The sequence below is a fragment of the Cajanus cajan genome, chromosome 1 (assembly GCF_000230855.2).
Source record: "Cajanus cajan strain Asha chromosome 1, NIPB_CcT2T_4, whole genome shotgun sequence".
NCBI lineage: Eukaryota > Viridiplantae > Streptophyta > Magnoliopsida > Fabales > Fabaceae > Cajanus > Cajanus cajan.
The window spans coordinates 60,395,780-60,417,258 of NC_138517.1; the positions used below are offsets into that span (position 1 = coordinate 60,395,780).

Sequence of the window (21,479 nt, forward strand, 5' to 3'; positions counted from 1 at the left end):
TGTTTTATATTATTTTAATTTTTATAAATTCGTATTTTGAATTTTTTTTACAAGTATACTTGTACTTCTAAAAATTAATTTAATATTTTTAATTTTAAAATTAATATAACAACTTTTCTAAAATTAAGGAAAAAAATAAATATTTACTATTTTATTTTAACAGAGTACATGATACCTTTTTTTTATATTGAACTATAAGAAATAATTTTAATGTTATGTTAAATTTTATAATTGGAAAATATTCTATGGAAAGATATTTATTTCAATTTTTTCAAAAAAGAATTTATAGCATCAGGTAGAATGGTTTGGGCCAATGAGTCCATAACAAAAGGACTTTCCTCAATTACGAGTCACCACAACCTTTGCAACCAAAACCCCGTTCCTCTTCTTCACACTTCTCTCTCTCGAATAGCTTCTGCAAGCATATTGCTTCCGCTATCTCCTTTTTTCCATCGCCAACTTCCACTTGATATTGTGCACCCGACACAGGTGATTTTTCTCTCTTTCTGCGATGCCTCTTTGCAAGCTGTTACTACTCTAATGTTGCATCGATGTGTACGGTCCTATTGATTTAATTTAATTCAAGCGTGTTTCGTAGTTTTCTAATGTGCTTAACTCGTGTTGCGATTAGGATTAGGAAACATCGTTTTCTTTTAGGTTTTGTTTGGTTTTATGATAGTAATGAGTCATTGATGATGATTTAGCAAAATGAACCTTTGTTGTTTTTCAATTGAAGATCTGATGATATTAACTAGGATGCCTTTCTCTTTGGGTATTGCAGGTAACAAGAGCATTTGAAGGTCCAGAAAAATCTGCAGAGGTAAAGCAAACCAATCTTCTTCTTTTTTTATTTTTTTTAAATATTTTATTTTATTTATTTTTTATTTGTGTGTGTGTTGTTGTCAACATTCCTTTTGATTTGTGAATGGCTGCTGTCTTAATGAATTAACTCTAGTCATAGATATTCATCAGAAAAGTATAAGGAAAACTGAACTTTGTTGTTTGAGCATGTGTCACTGTGTGTGTGCTGGTTATACAGTTGGAATTTTAGGCTGTTTTATTCATTATGTGCTAGTGAAGATTATTTGTATAACCCGATGGCTTTAGGAAATAATTTTCTTGGACATAAAATTATGTATTTGGTGTGATTTCATAGTCACTTCATATAGCTTTAGGACGTATGCAACTTTTGCAAGTTGTTTCTGCTTCAGAGATCAGACTCTAAAGAATGACATTAAATGATTTGAACCAAAATTTCCTTGAGGTCTAATGATTTAGTTTTCTTGTAATATTTAGCCTTAGGGATAAGTTCATATTTTCAAGTACCAACATGTCAAATTGTGTGACCTATCAATCTTGAATTAACAGGACAAAAGAAAACGAGAATTCTTTTGTTTTTTTTTGGGGGTTCTAGGCTGTAATTATTTTGAAAGCTCGTAACTTCAGTTTTTTTTTTAATTTTCTTAATATTATTATTATGTGTAGCAACTTTTTTTGATTGTAGTCACTTTTTGCAGGCAAAAGCTCTTATCTCAGGGCTGACTGAAGAAAAGAATAATTCAATTCAACAAAACAACAAGCTTCGTCAGGAACTGGTAAGAAATTTACAAAATACATATTGATAACTTTTATCTCCCTGTCTGATCTGAGTGGCCCGTATTTCTCCTCTTTTTCCTGACTGGAGAGTGGAGAGAAGAATTAAATATGAAATATGAAATCCCTTTACCATGAGTATTATCCCTCCGTAACTTATAATGCTATAATGTCCACTCTTCATACTTAATATCATGCATCCTTTACTAATAATTTTTTAATGTGTTGTTTTTAAATTTTTATTGAAATAAATGATCAAAATATATTGCCTCTTTTAATGTGTTGCTTCAAGTCAAAACTAGCCAATCTGATTACAAAATAAATTAAAGGCAGAAAAATCACATATCAATTCAGATCATAATCAAATTTAATTATAAAAGAAAAATGAAATATCAAATCTGGTTCCATGATCAAATCATATTATAGTCAGATTTAACGTATTCTATCCATTCTTCTAGCCAACTATTCAAATCTGAAAAATTATTTATAACTACATCTACATTTTTTATACTTGTTATTCTAACTAGTTTATCAACAGTTCACTGTTTTTGATTGATTGATTGTACATAGTCCTTGTGGGATGAGACTATTGTCATTGTTTGGTTGTATCTAGTGATCTTTTTTATGCCATTATGATGATTATTATTAAATCTATTTGATGAATCTACTATTTATGCTGCAGTTATTATTATTACTTTGGAAAACTTTCAATTTAATCTTATTCGTCATTCATTTTAGTTGTTTTTTTTTGTATATTTTTATAATGATATTAATTAAGATTGTATTCACTTTGCATACTTGAATTTCAAGTACATAGGGTCTAAACTCATTATTTTGACTTTACTATTAAGCTTCAACCTATGATAAGTTGCATCAATGGAAATTCCCGAGAATCGAAGGTGGATGTATAATACCCACCTCCTCCCATTCTTGAGTCTGGGGGTTCATCTGACCAAAGGTTTTGGCTATCCTTGAAAGGCAAAGAGTACGTACATTTTAATTTAAAGATGATTTTTCTAATATAACATTGTTTAAATGTGATTTTGACAATGTCTTTTTTAATAGATTTGTTCCTGCAAAAGGCCCTGCTGATGTCATTTCAGGGATCTTTAAACAAAAATTTGAGGGAGCGTGGCCCACTTGGAAGGCTGTGGATGAATCAGTTCGGGACATGTGGTTCGGAGAGTTTCAGGTAATTAAATTTTGTTTAATTTAAAATGTGTTGCATGTACTTTTTAGTATGTTTCCTAATTCATTTTTAATGCAGAAAGAGTATAAGTGGGATCCACAACATGATCGGGCCATAAGAAAGACTTTTGAGCATAAAGGATCAACTCTTCTGAAAAATGCTATGCATAAGGTTAGACTAGGTGTCGATAAGGGAAATTGGATCCCTGAAAATGCTCGAGCTATTTTGGATCAACATTGGGCTTCTGAAAAATTCCAAAACAAAAGTAATACTGCTAAAGGGAATCGGGCTGTAGAGAATGGAGCAACAGCTTACACTGGTGGCTCCATATCTACAGGAGCCCACTTTGAAAAATTGGTAAGTTTATTTCATTTTTTTATTTATATTTAGTTTAATTTAATATAATTGATTGGTTGAATCGCAATATTTAAATTTATATAGGCGAAGGAGCTAAATCGTCCCCCTACTGCTTCGGAATTAGTGGAAAAGATAAAAAAACTTAAGACTGGAGAATGGGTTAGTGATAAAGCCCGCAACATTGCTGTAAGTTCCTCTCCATGTTGTATTTTATTATGTAATTTTTGTTGACTTTCCTTTTTGTTTGTGATCAATTTTGTCTTGTGATGTTGTTGATGTGTGTGACTGTTGTATAGTTACACATTAGGCATGTCACTGGCCATGTAGTGTTTATTTTACTTTATAGTTATCACCCTAGAAAAGGTGCTATTGCAAAATAGTTAGTCCTGCTTAACAGCAAAAAGTGAAATTATATCCTATGGGGAGAACTATTGGGTAAAAGATGCAGAGATAAAAGTAGAAAATTTAAATACTGCCTATAACAGGACAAAACGAGAATTAGATGATAGAAAAAATGAGATTAGGAGCATTGTCAAGCTAAGAACTAGAGATTGCGTAAATGTCCAATAAAATTATATTATTAAACTTAAACAATTTGTTTTCAACTGCTGAGTGGTTTTAAAATCATTTACATTACAAGACTGCTTCCTAAATCACCTGCAACATAGAGGCCTCTTAAACAAGTAGGTCAAACAGGAAATGGTCACCATGAAGTCAAACAGGCATCTACAGTAAAATTCAGGTGCATCCCCAATTCCATTGTACTAAGAGTCTTGAATATGATTTTAATCTATTAAATTTGAAATGTATATTTTTTTGGCCATTCAAATTTAGAACTTCTGTTATTAGTCCTAATAATTAAAAAAAAAATAGTTTTGTCCTCTCAAATTCAAAATGTGTTTTAGTTCGCAAAATATCAAAAATTATTATTTTAGCTCCTCTCAATTTCACTATCAAATATGATATTAGTGACAAACAATATTTTTTGAAATTACAAAGATTAAAAAATAAATTTTAAATTTGGAGGTCCAAAATAATAATTTTTTATACTTTGGAGATTAAAAACACAAGTTTTAATTTTAGGGGACCAAAAAAAATATATCCCAAATTTAGAAAACTAAAAACATAATTAAACAACCGTAAGATTAAGTAAAACTACAAGCAGCATGTGTATACTACATCAGCTGGCAAAGAAAGGTTTATTTTCAAGGACTTTTATTACACTTCGACCCCAAAATTCAAACATATACTCACCTTGTGTTTGTTGTATGAGCATGTGTTTTCCCATTATTCTTTATCCTAAGCAGGTGACTCAGCTATCAGTTTATGATGGCATTAATCTTTTTTAATGGCAAAAACATACACAATTAAACCTAACGATACAGTATATTAGTGCTTTATTGTGTACATAAAGATGAAGTCAGCATATTGGGTTGGACAATAAATATTCAATAAGGTAATATTAGTAGTTTTCACAAAAGTGGGAAACTGTTCCAAGGAGAATAAGCATATAAACAAGGAAAATTCCAAAGAGTTGAGGATCACTGAATAATAAGGCCCCAAACTGATAAGAATTTAATATTCATATCCTAATCATTTATTTCTAAAAACAATTTCCTTCAGAAAAGATTTGCTCACCAGACTCTTCAAAAGCCAAACTATGCTACTGAACCAAAAGAAACATGGAAACAGAAAGGGCTTAAACATATGCCAGAGTCAACTCTTCCCCCAGTTCAAAATTTAAATTCAATCGCCAAAATATTAGATTCATAAACAATTATACATGTGAAGCTTCCCATTCCTAGTTGGATCTTTATCATGCTAATAACGTAGCCAAACAAAAGTTCAAATATACAACTATCAGTAATGTTTATTGGATCTTGTCCATTGTTGCATGTCTTTATTACTCTATTCATCATACATGAACCTTTTAACTATCAGTAATGTGATATTTGTTTTTCAGTTTTATATTTTCTGAATTATTTTTTATGGATCTTGACTAATCTTATAAATTATATCACTAATATATTTTAATTACACATAAAAACTACCCACTAATTACGTGTATTCTGAATGTGCGTGTGTTTAATTTTATAATATAAAGCACAAAAAATATTATTTGCTGATTTAAAATCAAAGAATATGTTGTCTTGAAATTTTTGTTGAAATAATATTTTTTATTTTTTTAGGAGAAATATAAGGAGCGTCTAATTGAAGTCAAGCAACAAGCTACACAGGATGACACAGAGGGCTCTGCTTCTACTTGTATCAGTGATAATGAAGTTTATTTGCAGGTGGTTAAAAAGAATCCGAAGGGGAACTTGTATGGGCTTGCTGGATTGACCGATGATTTCATTCGCTCAACACTTCCACAATCTTCTACGTCACAGCCATTACCAGTCACTGCAGGGGTGATAGAAGAAATGCAAAATAGGATAACTAAATTAAATGCTGAGCTTGCTGCAAAGGAAGCAAAGGAAAAAGCATTGGAAGAGCATATACGACAGCATGATGAGCAGATGCAGTATATACTACGCCATCTCAACATTGACCCTTTAAGGCCAACCCCTCCTGCACCGAGTACTACCCCAGATGATCCTGACCATGCTGTTGATGATGCTCTTGATGACATAGCAGAAGACCCTTAATTAAGCTTCTTTATTTTACTTGTTTCAGGATATTTTATTGTATTTCACTATTACTTTGTTGAAGTTTAAACGTTTTATGTTATTATGTTTTTAGCATACTATATTGACATACTTATATTTTATTTAGTTTTCACTATAATATAAATTTACATCGATAAAATTATGTCTTTTAGTATGTTCTAGTTTATTATTATAAATTAGCTAATAAATATATTGTTAATTTCATATTCATTAACAGGTATAAATTTATAATTAAAAAAGAATTTAAAAATACTGGTATATTTTAGCGACTGAAACAATGCGTAGCTAATTCAAAATAGTCAATTTTTTTTAGCGACCGAAATAGCGACCGATTGTATTCGTAGCTACATCAGTGTTTTAGCGACCGAAATAGCGACCGATTTTATCCGTAGCTAAATCAGTTATTTAGCGACCGAAATAGCGATCGATTCTGTGCATAGTTACATCAATTTTTTAGCGACCGAAATAGCGACTGATTTTATCCGTAGCTACATCAGTTTTTTAGCGACCGATTTTTTCCGTAGCTACATCAGTTTTTTAGCGATCGAATTAGCCACTGATTCATTAAATGTTTTTATTAAATAAATATAAAAAATAGCGACGGAAATTGCTACCAAAAAATTCAGTCACAAAATTGGTCTCCAAAAGTTAGGAGACCAAAATTTTAGCGATGGATTTTTATTGTCTAGCGACTGATTTTTCGGTCGCTAAATTGCGACGGAAAAAGTTTCGGTCGCTATTTAAAATAGCGACCAGGGTTTTAGCGACGGAATTTTTCGGTCGCTATTTCGGTCGCTGAATGAAATAGCGACTGATTTTACCTAAATAGCGACCGATTTTGGTGGTAGCTAAAACTTGATTTTTTTATAGTGAGATAGAGAGAAGACCTGGACGAAATGTCTACGTCTTTACTTGCCTTTGGAAAAGCAACACATAGTTATTCCAAAGGACAAGTAAAAAGGGGCAGCTATAGACACCCAATTTCATCCGGACCCACAAAAGTAATGAAATGGAAGTCTATTATCAAGGAAAGGAGCTCCCGAAGCATGGAAGCAGCAAGGCATGACATCAGAGGGCCTAAAAGCCCAAACAAGCTGGTTTTAGTAGCCTAGAACGGGCTGTTGCAAAACCGGAACTGGCCATTCCAAGTCCATAAAAAGGCCTAAAACTTAAGTTTGGAACGAGTCGTTCCTAAACTGGAACGGGTCGTTCCCATAATTGGAACGGGCTGTTCCAAGTTACAAAAAAGGGCTAAAATCTTAATTTGGAACGGGCCGTTTCAAGATGCGAAATTAACACATAATGTTCAGATCTAGAATGGGGTCGTTTCGAACCTGGAACGGGCCGTTCTAACAACTTTTTGATGTCTATAAATAGTAGACTCGGCCACAGTTCTCAAGGCCACAAAATTTCGTCCAAGACTCCCTGGAGCTCGAAATTTCTCTCTCTCCCCCTATTGTATTTCTTGAGTATTGTGAGGCATATTGTAGTGTGAAAGGTTGCGACAAAGTGCCTAAAAGTATCCATAGTTGAAGATCTAATAAAGCTACTACGAGGTATTTCTCATCAATCTCTTGCTTCATCTTTCACTTCTGTTATTTTAAATATTGTTATAATAAAAGTAACCATGTAGATATTTTAGGATTAATCGTGTAATTTAAATTTGTAGAATGTAAATAAATATTAATAAAGGGATCTAATATTTAATTTATTAATTCTTATCACGTTAACTTAATCATAGGGTACCGATTAAGGGTGCTGTAGGGGTGCTTAATACCTTCTCTACACAGGTAACCGACCCCCGAACCCAATTTTGGTTATCAAGGCCATTATTGGATTTTTAAAATCCTTTTCTTTTTCCAATGTTTTGAGTAAAATATTGGTGCCGACTCCATGAACTCATTTTTCAAAACCATTAATTAAGGATTAGTCTAGTGTCTGGGCATTCCTTAATTGATGACATCTTTAAAAGGATGTCTAAACCATAGGTCGCGAGATCGGAAATTTTCGGGTTGCGACAGTTATGATGGATATATTAGAAATATTTTGTAGTATTTAGTAATTTTATATTAAAACCTTTGTAATATTACTATTATATAATAGAACTTTATTTAGAATAATTATTTGTGTATTTTAGTATCTTATCTATTCATAATTATAGAAAAACTTATTAACCTTATTAATTAAATGGGATTAATATTTGTAATCTAGAAGCGGGGTTACAGTTGTACTCTATAACACTTCACATGGTGACACTTTACATAATTTTTCATTGGTCAAAATCATTCACCAGTCAAAATCCTCTGTGAGTAGCCCTTTTTGAGATGCTTGGCTACTTTTAGGATCATCTATTGTCTCCGCAAACAAATACTAGACCCTACAATGTGTTTTGTCTTCACTTACATATTTTTTAGGAAACTAGTGGTTTTCCCATTCCTAAATCACTCAAAATCAAACATGTTTAACTATAGAATTATTAAGCAATGAGCCATTGTAAAGTAAATACATCTTATTATAGGTAATATAAATTAACACATGTACAAATCCTTAGACCCCTCTCATTCTCTGTGTCCGGACTATTATACTACTTGGGAATTGGAGAGCAATATGAAGGAAAACAAAGCCATCATTATTTTCAGTTCCTAATTGGCTTTGTGGGGTTTGGTTTCAAGGCCAAATCCAAATGGGTAAAGGGGATCATAGTGAGAATCTCCAACATTCATTGGCAACTGATCAACGGTTTTGAACCATGTCCTTGGAAGCTTGCCACTAAAACCATAGTCACCAAACAACACATCAGTGACACCATGTCCCTCAGAACCTGGAAGCCATGCAGCAACAAGTGCTTCAATCACATCAACATATGGCTGTATAACCACAGGACGACCAGAGATGATCACAGTCACACATTTGACTCCTCCACACACATTGTTTATGGTGTCTGCCCCTTTTCCAGAGATTGTCAAATTCATGCTATCACCATTTGTTTCAGCATATGGTGTCTCTCCAACTGCCACAATGGCATAGGAAAAGTTGTTGGACTTTACATACTCTAAACTTGGGTTCTCCTTGTAGACCACCTCGGTTTCTTTGTCAACTGTGTTCTTGATAGCACTAAGAATTGTTGTACCTGCAGATCATACAGGCCTTGTCAATATTGCATTTCAGCCAAGAGTCTATATTAATACAAATTTAGCATATGTTTGATTTTACATTCATGATCCACGTTTAGACAAAAATCATATCAAAATTTATGTAAAAGCAACTATTTGTTGCATCTACTGATAGAAAAACTTTTGTAAGCTCAAATAAGTTTGTAACTAAACAGACTCCAAGGTATACAAAATGGTAAGAAGTTGAGAAGGAAGCTATAATGTACCTTTAGTAATGTTGTTGCCACTAAGTCCTTGCCATTCAATGGTCCAGCCACCACATTGATATCCTAGATTATCAGCATGGCTTCCAGCAACTAGAATTTTTTTAGCCTTTTTAGGAAGAGGGAGCAGTGGCTCATCTGCATTTTCACCATTCTTCAATAGAACCAATGATTTCCTCACAGCTTCCCTAGCCAAATTTCTATGCTTCTGTAGAGTTACATTGACAACGCAGTTATATCAGAACATGGTGGATATATAGATAGAAATTTTTTCTTTAAAAAGGCAGAAAACTGATTATTTTTTAAAAAAAATGTATCTTTAGGAGAAAATGATTAAACAAACAGGCCAATTTTTACATATTTTTTGATTGACTAACCTGATTCCCAATCTGGTTGGCTAGACTATTGTCAGCCAAAGGATTCTCAAAAAGTCCCATGACGAATTTTACCCTCAAAATTCTCTTTACTGCATCATCAATTCGGCTCATGGGTATGATATTCTTTTTCACCTGTGTGGTTAGGCCATCTATGAATTCTGTAAAGTTATAGGGAACCATTACCTGCAGCATTGCCAGAGCAAGTATTAGAAGATGATACATGTTATGTGAAATATCAATTAAGGTGATATCATAGATAATCAACAGAATTGAAATATTTTACCATGTCAATTCCAGCAGTGACTCCAGCATAAATGGAATATGAGTAGTTAGCATGAGGAGGGTAAGTAATCCTATCAATTCCCTGCCAATCTGATATGACAAAACCCTGCAAGAAATCAAAGGATTTTAGGCGTTCATAATTTTGAATTCAATGGTGCCTTGATGAGTTCAGTGTTGTTACCCTGAAGCGTAGTGTGTTCTTGAGAAAGTCAGTGACTAGATTATGATTAGCATGCATCTTTTCTCCATTCCAGCTTGAATAAGAGACCATGACCGATGCAACACCCTTGATGATTGAGTTATAGTAGGCTGGCATGTGAATGCTTAGCAATCCATGTCTGCTTATCACTGTGTTGTTCTCATTGATTCCCTTTGTGGTTCCACCATCACCAACAAAGTGCTTTGCGCAGGCTGCAACTTTCTTCCTGTGCAATTTCAATAACATAAATTGATCATTGTCATTCCTCAGGAATACAAAAATCACAGCCAGAATAAAATCAAAAGCGCTTTGAAAAAGTCAATATTTTATATGATCAATTCTCAAATTATAATGCAATAGTGTGAGTTCTTACTTTCCAACTACGTATGGAACACCCTTTTTGGAGTTTCCAGGGATTTCACCTTGCAGTCCTGGAATGATCTCAGTCATGGCTTGAACTACCTTATGATCTTCACTATAACTTTCATAACATCTGCCCCATCTTGGATCTCTACAAACCTATTCAACATATTATAAGGTAAGACTAAGGTAAAAAAATATATGGTACAATTATCAATTAGGATGTTCTCGCTTACGGCTATGCAAGGTGCAAAGGCATATTGAATTCCAGTTGCTCTAACTTCAAGAGCTGTTGCTTCTCCAATCTTCCTCACTAGTTTAGGGTCCCTGTTTGATCAGAGTTAAACTTCATTAAGATACAGAAGCATATTATAATTTATTTGCTTTAACTACAATTAACTTTGTAAGTTGTAACCAACTTTTATTCAATCACCTTTTTTAAGCGCGAGTTTAAAATATGTCACAGCATCACAGGATAAAAAACGAGTGGAGAAAAGAATAACAAAAGAGCAAAAATATACGACCAAAGAATTCACAACATGACATGTACAAATTGCTATTATTATGACTTTCTGACAATAAATTGTGTTTGGATTCTCAACTTAACATATTAAAACGCAGAAAAACACAACTAATAATTGCTTGTCTGATTCACTTGAAGTGTGTGGATGAGAATATAACCACGCAATAAATATTTGATCACGACAATAATAACGTTTTGGGCACGAGTCATTCTACTTTTATTGTTGTTTTCAACCACGTATAATTGTTAATTCAGGTAAGCATTGTTTATTTGGTTTGGGCAATTTAAAAATCATTATCGATGTAGTTAACAACATGAGAAAATAAAAATCAATGTCAATTTCTGGTTCTATCTCAAACCAACGATTTTGTCAAAAGGTCTTTTCGTAATGATGATTGTTGAAACTAAAATTGTCATATCAATTATGAGTTATATAATGAGACAGGTAATTTACCTGGTAGCTCCTAGTCCAACGTTGTGAGGAAAAATTGTTGCATTATAGACATTATTATGGCCATGAACAGCATCAATCCCATATATCATTGGAATTCCCAATCTAGTTGATAAAGCACCCTTCTGGAAATCATTCACCATGTGAACCCAATCCTCTGCTGAAGCCTTTGCCTTTGGAACACTGCCACCCCCACTTAGCACACTCCCTACAAAAAAACAAATAAGTAAAAGCTTGCATAAATTCCCATCACCCACTATTTAAGAAAAACACACAGTTAAGTCTACCGAGGTTGAATGTAATATAGAGTCTATATGGATACAAGTTACAAACATTTTTAAGAATATATTTTACAAAAAATAAAAAATATTTTTCTGAACAAACACTTCTAAACTTATATTTAAACAAGCTTATCCATAATTTGAGATTTAAATCATATTATCCTCATTATAATTTTTCAGAATAAAAAAAAAAACAAAAGAAACCTTACCAATATAATACTTTTTCATGACTTCAGCAGAAGCAACCGAACGATCAATCTGCACCATTTGGCCAATTTTCTCCTCCAATGTCATCCTGTCCATAAGATCCTTGATTCGAACATTGAGTAGCTCTTTTGGATCTTTATATTTGAAGTGCTCTGATTCTGCCATGGCTACCCAACATTGCAGGAGCATAAGCCCCACGAAAAAAATGCAAATTTTGACCATTTTTTCTTCTCCTCAATGCAGCTTCACAATGAGAGATCAGAAACAGGGTCACTCCAATATTGCCATCAATGATAACTCATGCAGCGATCGTACAAATACAAGTACAACAAATCATCAACAACATAACAGAATCTAAATAAAAAGTTTTTGACAAGACAGGCCAAAATTAAATCATAACAGTAAACAAATAACAAAAAACAACATTGTCAAATTCATTCATGCTGTTTAACAGAAGAAGAAAATAATAATAATAATAATAATAATAATAATAATAATAATAAAAGAAGATGGATCCACATGCAAGTCACAGTGAAAACTGAAAAGAGATACATACTACACCAAGGTTCTAGAACATAAGAGGAATGAGACTCTCACCTCTGTTACTGAGATATGAGAGAGAGAGAGAATGTGTGTGTGCTCCTTCATGTGCTACGGGTGTATGAATATATAGAGGGGGAAAACTCAACAGGGTGTTTTGTTGAAATAATTGATCACTCCAAAATCCAAAATAAAGTTTATTTAAAGATATGATTCGGTTTCACTGTTGTAACCAATAACAAATCTTGTTTTATTTTTATTTTAAATTAAGAAAAGTCTTTTTTTTTTTTTTGGTATATCTCTAAAGAGTTAGAGACTAATATGTTAAAGTACATAGATTAAAGTACAAAAGTTTCAAAATACATAAACTAATTAAATTCAAAAGAAATTCATAAATTAATTAAATCATAAGAAATTAAAGTACCAAAGATTAATTTAATTCATAATTAATTAAATCATAAGAAATTAAAGTACAAAAGTTCTAAAATAATTCCTAAAAGTGCAGGATATCTATTCATGTTAATATATAGGGAGTAATATTGGTTATATTTTTAAAAAAATATATAAAAGTAGAATTTCAAACTTTTAGTCAAGGATTAAGATGTTTCAACATGAATTAAAGTCAAATATACAGAAATATAATTTTGTCTTTTTATAAAAACATGTTGAATACTTTTAAATATATATATATATATATATATATATATATATATATATATATATATATATATATTTTCTGTAAACAATACAAAAATATTAGAAAAGGTTATATTATCGTAGATAATATTTTTAGCTTATTTTTTATCAATCATTTTTAGATATTTTTTTCTATCTTTTTAAGTTTTTAAATTTTTATTTTTATTTTTATTTTAAATTAAATTGTAATATTTTAAAATTAATAATAGTTAGAATAACATTGTCATTTTTTATTCTTAAAAATTATGAATAATTAAAATAACATTGTCTTATAATATAAGTTATTTATTATAAATTTAAAATATAATTTATTTGTTTAAAATATTTATTTATTTCAAATTTTAATTATAATATAATTTAAGATTGTAAAACTATTTATTTATTATAAATTATATCTATATAAAATAAACATTTGTCATTTGCATTACATATTCTAAAATCAATCATTATATATTAAGTACAAATTTCTATCTTATACGATAGTATTTTTAGTAGTTTTTTTTTCCAACAAAATATAATTTATATATTTAAAAGTATTTATTTATACAAATTTTAAATATAATTTATATATTCAAATTAAAATTTACTTGTATATAAAATTTTATAAATTTTAGTAACATATAATATATATTTAGGCACAATTTAAAATATAGTATTAGTATAAATTAGAATTTGAATAGTTATTTTACAGTAAAAGTATTTTTTTAGAGATTAAGAGCATTTTTAACCTATTTCCTTTGATAGGATCATTTTTAGAGTTTTTGTAAGCTCTCGTATCTTTCAATTTATTTTTTATAATTTTAATTTTAAATTAAATTTCAATATTTTTAAAAAAATTAACTCCTATATATTAAACATAAACTTTTATCTCATATGACATGATTTTTAAAAATTTTAACTTTTTATCTAATTCAACTTTAATTTATCATGATTATTTTTTAATTAAATAATAATTTTTTAAAATAAATTATTAATAAATAAAAAAAATTACAATATAAATTATTTATCATAAATTTAAAATATAATTTATATTTTTAAAAATATTCATGTACACTTATTTTAAATATAATTTATATATTCAAATATAATATATATATATATATATATATATATAATTTGTTATAAATTTAATTATATTATATATAGTAAATATGATTGTGCATTCTACAAGTTAAATACTAATTATCAATAAGTAAAAATAACTTTGTATTAAAAAAATAAATTATTTATTATAAATAAAAAATATAACTTGTATGTTTAACTATATTTATTAATTATGAAATCTCCTTACTTTGGAAAAGTCAAATCCTTTTTAATGGGATTTAGCTCATATGAAAGAAAAGATATACATTAGAGGATAAAGTAAAGTCATAATTGTTATCTAGAAAATTAAAGATCGAGAATTGTAAAAAAATTAAATACATGTATAATAAAATTTAAATTTAATTATAATATCAACCAATGATTTTTAATTAACAAATATTATTATATTTTATTTTTCTAAGTAAAATCTTTTCATTTTAGAGAGGTCAAATCTTTTTTAATGAAAATTAGTGTCTCTAAGTCAAGGAGTGTACTTTATCCTATAAATTATACTCACAATTGTTAACTATAAAATAAATGATCAACAATTATGATAAAATCAAATGCATGTATATAAAATCTACAATTAACCATGTTAAATGAAAAATCTTGCCTTTAAGACAACAGAAGATCTTTTATGTTTTAATGTTAACAAACAAAAGATTTTCTTTAAACAATGTGAGACCCGTGCCTTCTTTCTCTTTTTCTCCTTTTCAACTCTCACTAAACTCTCTTACTCTCTCTTTACTCACTATCTCTTGTTGATCCTTTTCCTTGGTGGTGGCTGAATTGATTCATAGGTGCGGAGTAGGTGTTTGTTTTTGAAGCTGTGCGGAGCCTTCTCAAGCCTCTCATTCTTCCCTTTTCTTCTCCTCCTTCATTGTCGTCTTTCTTCCCGAAGCTCGGAATCTTGCCCGAGGTAAGGGAAGCTGGTTATTTTCGCTGTGTTTGGCTGTGATTGAGTCCAGAACTCATTTGTTGGTTGATGATTGTTGAATTTCGAGTTGAGATTGTTGAAAAATGGGGTTTTGGGGGGTCTTCGGAGTTTTGATAAATTTCGGGGGTTTTGATGAAATTGTGGTTGCATGTTGAAAAAGATGGTGTTTCTAAGATGATTGATGAAAATGTGGCATTTTGATTGGGTTGCATGTGGAGTTTCTGTGGATTTTTGCAGGTTTGGGCAAATTTTCAAACTTGGTAAGGTTGCTGCTGAGCTTCGCGCTTCGCGCTGTTCATCACGCTGGGCGCGTGGCCACCAGGGGACCCCATTTGGCCAAGCTCGTCGGGCGTAATGATGAGTGTGCTGGGCGCGCTTGAGAATGTGGGTCTCTGGCTGGCCCGCGCTGGGCGTGACTTGGATCGCGTTGGGCGCGATACCAGTTATAGCATGATTTTGGGTTCTTGACTCTGCGCTGAGCGTGGCCCTTGTCGCGCTGGGCGTGAGACTCCTTGGGAGTCTCTGCCTTGTGGGCGCAGGGCGCAATTTGAATTGCATTGGGCGCGAGACCTAGGGGAGGTCTCTACCTTCCCTACGCTGGGCGCAGGTTTGTCCCCGCCAGGGGCATGAGACTCCTTAGAGTCTCTACCTGGTAGGCGCTAGGCGCAAGTGGTATTGCGCCAGGCGCGTGAGAGCCTTGGGGCTCACGGGTTGGGTCACGCCGGGCGTAGGTATGCTTGCACTGGGCGCGCTGGCCCCCTGGTGCTCTATGGTTGTACTGCGCTGGGTGCAACTACGAGGGCGCTGGGCACAGAAAAGAGAATTTACTATGTACTGAATTATGTTGTTTTATGCTTGTAGACCCCTAAAATTGTCCGGGTCGGAAATAAAGCTTGAAGACTCTTGAAGACTGAAGAAAAGTCAGCCAGAAGGACTCATGGAAGGCCCTAGGAGGATTCTCTGTAGGTCTAGAGGTCTTATAATAGCTCAAAATAAGAAAGTGGAGGGAATGAAGCCCAATATGGCCTCCCAAAAGTTCAGTACGGCCGTATTGAACATTTTAAACTACAATACGGCCGCACTGAACTCAATACGGCCGTATTGAAGTTTCTGAACTTCAATACGGCTGCACTGAACTCAATACGGCTGCACTGAACTTCAATACGGCTGCACTGAACTCAATACGGCCGTATTGAGGTTTTTTTGAACTTCAATACGGCCGTATTGAATTCAATACGGCCGTATTGTAGTTCAAAACTTCAATACGGACCGTATTGACCCCCAGAGGCCGTATTGCGCCTCATCCCTATAAATATGACGTCAATTGGACGTCATTCGACACTTTCACACTGAGTTTTAACCCTCTTCTTGAGTATTCTGGGTTTTTTTGAGCAGTGCTCTGCCTAGAAATCACTCGGAGAGTTGATCCGACGAAGTTCTTGAGTCACGAGCCATTTGCTTGAGTCTCGAACCTAGTCGAAGGGAAATCCTCCGGATTTCCATAGTTAAAATTTTATAGGAGGGAGCGAGCGGTCTTGTAGAGGGAGGGAACGCCAAAACGCTTCCCAATTTCTGTCAAGATATATAAGAAAGCACGCTTCAAAGGTTTATATCTTTAAAGTCCCTTCTTTTACCGCTTTCTGTGTGTACATATTTAAACTGTCATCATGTAGATAGTTAATTTATAATTGCTTAGAATAAATAGGGGTAATTTAGTAATTTTGCACTATTATTTTTAAATAATCTGTCATAGGGAACCCGAAAGGGGCGCTGTGGGGTGCTAACACCTTCCCCACGCGTAACCGACTCCCTTACCCGACTCTGGTTGTCATGGCCGAAGTCGATTTTTGAATCGATTGCCTTAAACTTCTTTTTCCAATGTTTTGAGTAAAACATTGGTGGCGACTCCACGAACCCTTCCTTTTTATGAAAACCGCTAATCCATGGAGGGTCCCGCTTGGGATTAACATGGATTGGTGAGCCTTTTAATAAAATTGCTCGTTTGACAAGGTCTCAGTTTGAGAATAAGTCATTCTAGCAATCCATATTTTTAAACAAATAAAAGAGTCCAACCATCCTTCGCGAATGCCGAAAGCCCGTTTCGGGCCGGTGGCGACAGATGGCGACTCCGCTGGGGAAGCCTCGAGAGTCAGTCCCATTTAGTGACAGATTATTTTTAACAAATAATAGTTAAAATTACTTCATTACCCCTTGCTTGTATGATAACATGCTTTATTTATTTGGCTTTAATAACTGTTGTTTGTTTAATTTTCCGCAATTGTTTGAAATACAAACTGCACACAAACCTTTGCACACAACAGTTCCCTCTATACCCGGGGGCATGAGTGGTAAGCCATAGGGAGTGGATGTTAGTACGGCCGGTTGTCGAATGGGTCTATAGGTGCCCGTAGACCGTTGTCGGAAAGCATCACTCAAGGTGATAACCATGAACTCGAGTCCGACAGTGCGTTGGAGCTTTCCATCGGCTTACGACGAGAGGAATTGGGTCCCTATAATGGGGGCACCTTGGGGGCCTCAGACCGGTGAGAACAGTTAGAACCACCTTGAATATGCACCTTTCTGCAGGATACCCCTACCTCGTGATTCGCTCGTGACTGTTCGTGGATGAGTGAATTGTTTGTGCATTGATTATGTGACATTGTATGAGCATACATTGCATTTCTTTAAACATACAACATTCCTATTCTTTTAAAATAAGAATAAATAGGAATAAGAATCTTCCATTGCATGGTGTTAACATCTACCTTCATCACATTCATATAGGTAGTTTCCCTTTTCACCCAAAAAATACAAAAAATACCCAAAAGAAAAATAAAGAAAAATATTATTTATCCAAACCAAGCAATATCATGCATCATCTTAGGGACATCCTAAAAACATGATAATGCTTAGTTGAAATAAACACAATGCATGCATATTCAACGTCATCATCTCATATCATGCATTCTTATCAAAGATCATGGAGGGATCTAGATTTGCATTTCATACATCCTTCCTAGTAATTCATTAATAAACATTAATAAAAAGAAAGAATTAATCGATGCGTATGTTCAAAGAATGGATCGCACGCCGTTCGTTATCAAGTGTAAGCCAACAACCGTGCCAAGCGAACACACGTCAACTCCGTTGTTGGTAATCAAGACGAACAAAGGGGAAGGTCCAACACCGTTAAGGATCATCGCTCCAAGATCTTTTCCCTACAAATCAAATAAGGCTGTGCCATGGATATACGACATCCATTCTTCTGCCGACAGCGATATCTCCAACATCGCTGGACTTGGGGGCATGACTAGGAGTGGCAGGATCTACACTCCCAAAGATCTTCATGATAAAGTTCCCAAGAATAAAGGGAAAGAAAAAGAAGAGAAAACCGAGGAAAACAAAGAATCCGAGGAGGAGACAGATAAGCTGTTAAAATATATCCGATAGAGCGAGTACTCCATCGTGGATCAACTTCATAAGACGCCAGCAAAGATTACTCTGTTGTCGTTGATCCTATGCTCCGAACCGCATCGACAAGCTCTATTGAAAGTCTTGAACGAGGCATATGTGTCGCATACTATCTCCCAAGACAAATTTGAGGGGATTGTTAGTCACATTACGGCTAATGATCACCTCTCTTTCACCGATGAGGAAATCCCCGCTGGGGGACCAAATCACAACAAGCCCTTGCACATCTCTGTAAAGTGCAAGGAGTATCACATCGCTAAAGTCTTGGTAGATAATGGATCTTCCTTGAACGTAATGCCAAAAAGAACACTCGAGCAAGTGGCAATCAAGGGAATCCAAATGCGCCCGAGCAACATGATCGTTCGAGCTTTCGACGGTTCTAAAAGAGAAGTGGTGGGAGAAGTCAATCTCCCAATCCAAATTGGACCCACCATCTTCAACGTCGAATTTCAAGTGATGGACATTACTCCCGCATACAGCTGTCTCCTCGGCCGACCTTGGATTCATGATGCGAAAGCTGTTCCCTCTACGCTCCACCAGAAAGTCAAATTCATAGTGGATGACAAACTGGTGACCGTACAAGCTGAAGATGACATACTCATCAGCAAGCCATCCACCATACCTTACGTGGATGCAGCAGAGGAAGCTCTAGAAACCGCCTTCCAAGCATTGGAAATTGCCAATGTTGAGACGTTTCCCAGAGAAATGAAGAAGGTAGCCCATATGCTCACTAAGAACGGATACTTGCCAGGACAAGGATTAGGCAAGGACTCCCAAGGAATCCCGGAGCTACCCATTATCAAGGATAATCCGGGGAAACAAGGATTAGGATATAACCCCGTTAAAGATCAAAGAACGAAGAGGAATCAAGATCCTTCTCGACGTTCTTTAAGCCAGATCTTTAGGAAGGTTGGTTCACAAATATCAAGGCCAGCTATCGTCATCAAGTGTTTTTCTTCTTCCGATAGGGATGTATAAACTCGATGACTGTTAGAGATCACTCCTCGGGGACAGCCCGACCCCCGAGCCTCGATAGGGCACATGTTTTCCACTATGATTATAATAAAATCATTCTTTCTTATTGCTTCTCTTCTTGCTTGCAATAAATCTCTAAACCACATTATTTTTAACCCTGTTTGAATAAGCATGAATGAGGTTAAAATTGTCTTAATAACAATAAACCCACATCATTTTTATGTGGAAGTGTGCGTGACAACTTAGAGCACCTTTCCTTGGCCTCGACAAGTGCCATCATGGATAAAAAGAAATCTTTTAAAATAAAAGAAAGCTCGGCAGGAAACCCAAAAAGGGGGGCTGCGCAAAAATAAGAGCAAAAGACCCGCTAGGAATCCCACGAAAGGGTGACCTAGGCAAAAGTTAGGGTTACAAAATAATGAACAAAAACAAAAGCCCACTAAAACTCCACAAATGGGTGTTTTAGGCAAAAGTTAGGGCAATCGAAAAACAGAATAAATCCATGATGGTACCACCAACTGAATTCAACAAAGGGGCTCAAGAAAAGCTATCCAAGTTGTCAAATCACAAATGTTAATAACCAAGACGTGTTTAACTTCATAAGTGTTTAATCAAACAAGCCTAAACACAATAAGCCTACCATGGCCAGCCATTCTTACAAAAATAATTTTTCAAAATAAAAATAAATCCCCTCTAAAACACAAACTTTCAAAAAAGAATATACCTTTCCTTTCTTTTCTCTCTTGTCCCAAACGATTTTAGGATAATCTAGTGGAAACATGGAGATATAGTGGTCAATAGGAGGGTTGACATATCTTTTAAAGGAAGGGAAGGATCATTTGGTTGATGACACCAAATCTCAATATAACACGCATCATTCCTCGGTTACAGAAGTCGGCAGCGCACAGTCCGTCTTGAGGAATGGCAAAATCCAAACAGAGAAACGCATCGGTTAATTCTTTTGAAAGATAAATCAAATAGAATTAGGTGCATCATACTGCATACATGCATACAGATGATAGGTGTAATGGAAGATCACTTATTCTCTGTTTAATGAAAAAAAAAACAAAAAAAAAAAATATATAAACTTCAGAAAAACAATACGCCCGTATCATGTTCAGTACGCCCGTACCAAAATTAGGGTTATGAACAAATTTTCAATTCAATACGGGCATACTGAAATGAATAACGACCGTATTGGCAATAACAGAAATCCTCCCTCACGTCGATGACAAAATTCCTCCAAGAAGAAGAGGATAGGGGGAGCCATTCATTTTTTCTAAAAAAAAAAAAAAAAAAAAAAAAACACACAAATTAATAAAATAATTAAACTTGCATTTTGTGCATCACGCACATTAATTGCACATTCAAAGACCTCATCATGAGGCAGTCGCATAAAATAGAAAAAATAGAAAAATTGCTTGTGTATGACAGCAGCAAACAAAATGCAGAAATTCAGAAAATCAATAAAACGTACAGAATAACTGAGCCTGGAGAGGCTTGCCGAAATAATACTCTCAGAATAATTGAGCCTGGAGAGGCTCGCCGAAATAATACTCTCTCAGAATAACTGAGCCTGAAGAGGCTTGCCAAAATAATACTCCCCAGAGACATTTCTGTACAGAAAAAGCCAAAACCAACAAAAAAAGGCAAAAATACAGAAAAAGCCAAAATCAACAAAAAATACAGAAAAAGCCGAAATCAACAAAAAAGGCAAAAACACAGAAAAAGCCGAAATCAACAAAAAAAGCAAAAACACAGAAAAAGCCAAAATCGACAAAAAAAGGCAAAATACAGAAAATCCAACAAATCATACAGAATAACTGAGCCTGGAGAGGCTTGCCGAAATAATACTCGTACAGAATAACTGAGCCTGGAGAGGCTTGCCGAAATAATACTCATACAGAATAACT

General features: G+C 33.9%; 2 protein-coding genes across 2 annotated transcripts; one reads left to right on the forward strand and one right to left on the reverse strand.

Annotated features, from left to right (window-relative positions):
- Positions 1-310: 310 nt before the first annotated feature.
- Positions 311-5,883, forward strand: LOC145949313 (uncharacterized). The gene is made up of 8 exons (XM_083061292.1): positions 311-489; positions 782-820; positions 1,518-1,595; positions 2,445-2,578; positions 2,659-2,785; positions 2,861-3,139; positions 3,224-3,325; positions 5,329-5,883. The coding sequence occupies exons 5-8, from the start codon at positions 2,765-2,767 to the stop codon at positions 5,785-5,787; spliced, it is 861 nt and encodes a 286-aa protein (XP_082917418.1). The 5' UTR covers positions 311-489; positions 782-820; positions 1,518-1,595; positions 2,445-2,578; positions 2,659-2,764; the 3' UTR covers positions 5,788-5,883.
- Positions 5,884-8,253: 2,370 nt separating this feature from the next.
- LOC109794216 (uncharacterized) lies at positions 8,254-12,594 on the reverse strand. The gene is made up of 10 exons (XM_020353685.3): positions 12,462-12,594; positions 11,867-12,107; positions 11,380-11,584; positions 10,639-10,729; positions 10,416-10,561; positions 10,025-10,268; positions 9,845-9,949; positions 9,562-9,744; positions 9,188-9,392; positions 8,254-8,938 (listed from the first exon to the last, which is right to left on the reverse strand). The coding sequence occupies exons 2-10, from the start codon at positions 12,084-12,086 to the stop codon at positions 8,451-8,453; spliced, it is 1,887 nt and encodes a 628-aa protein (XP_020209274.2). The 5' UTR covers positions 12,087-12,107; positions 12,462-12,594; the 3' UTR covers positions 8,254-8,450.
- Positions 12,595-21,479: the final 8,885 nt, after the last annotated feature.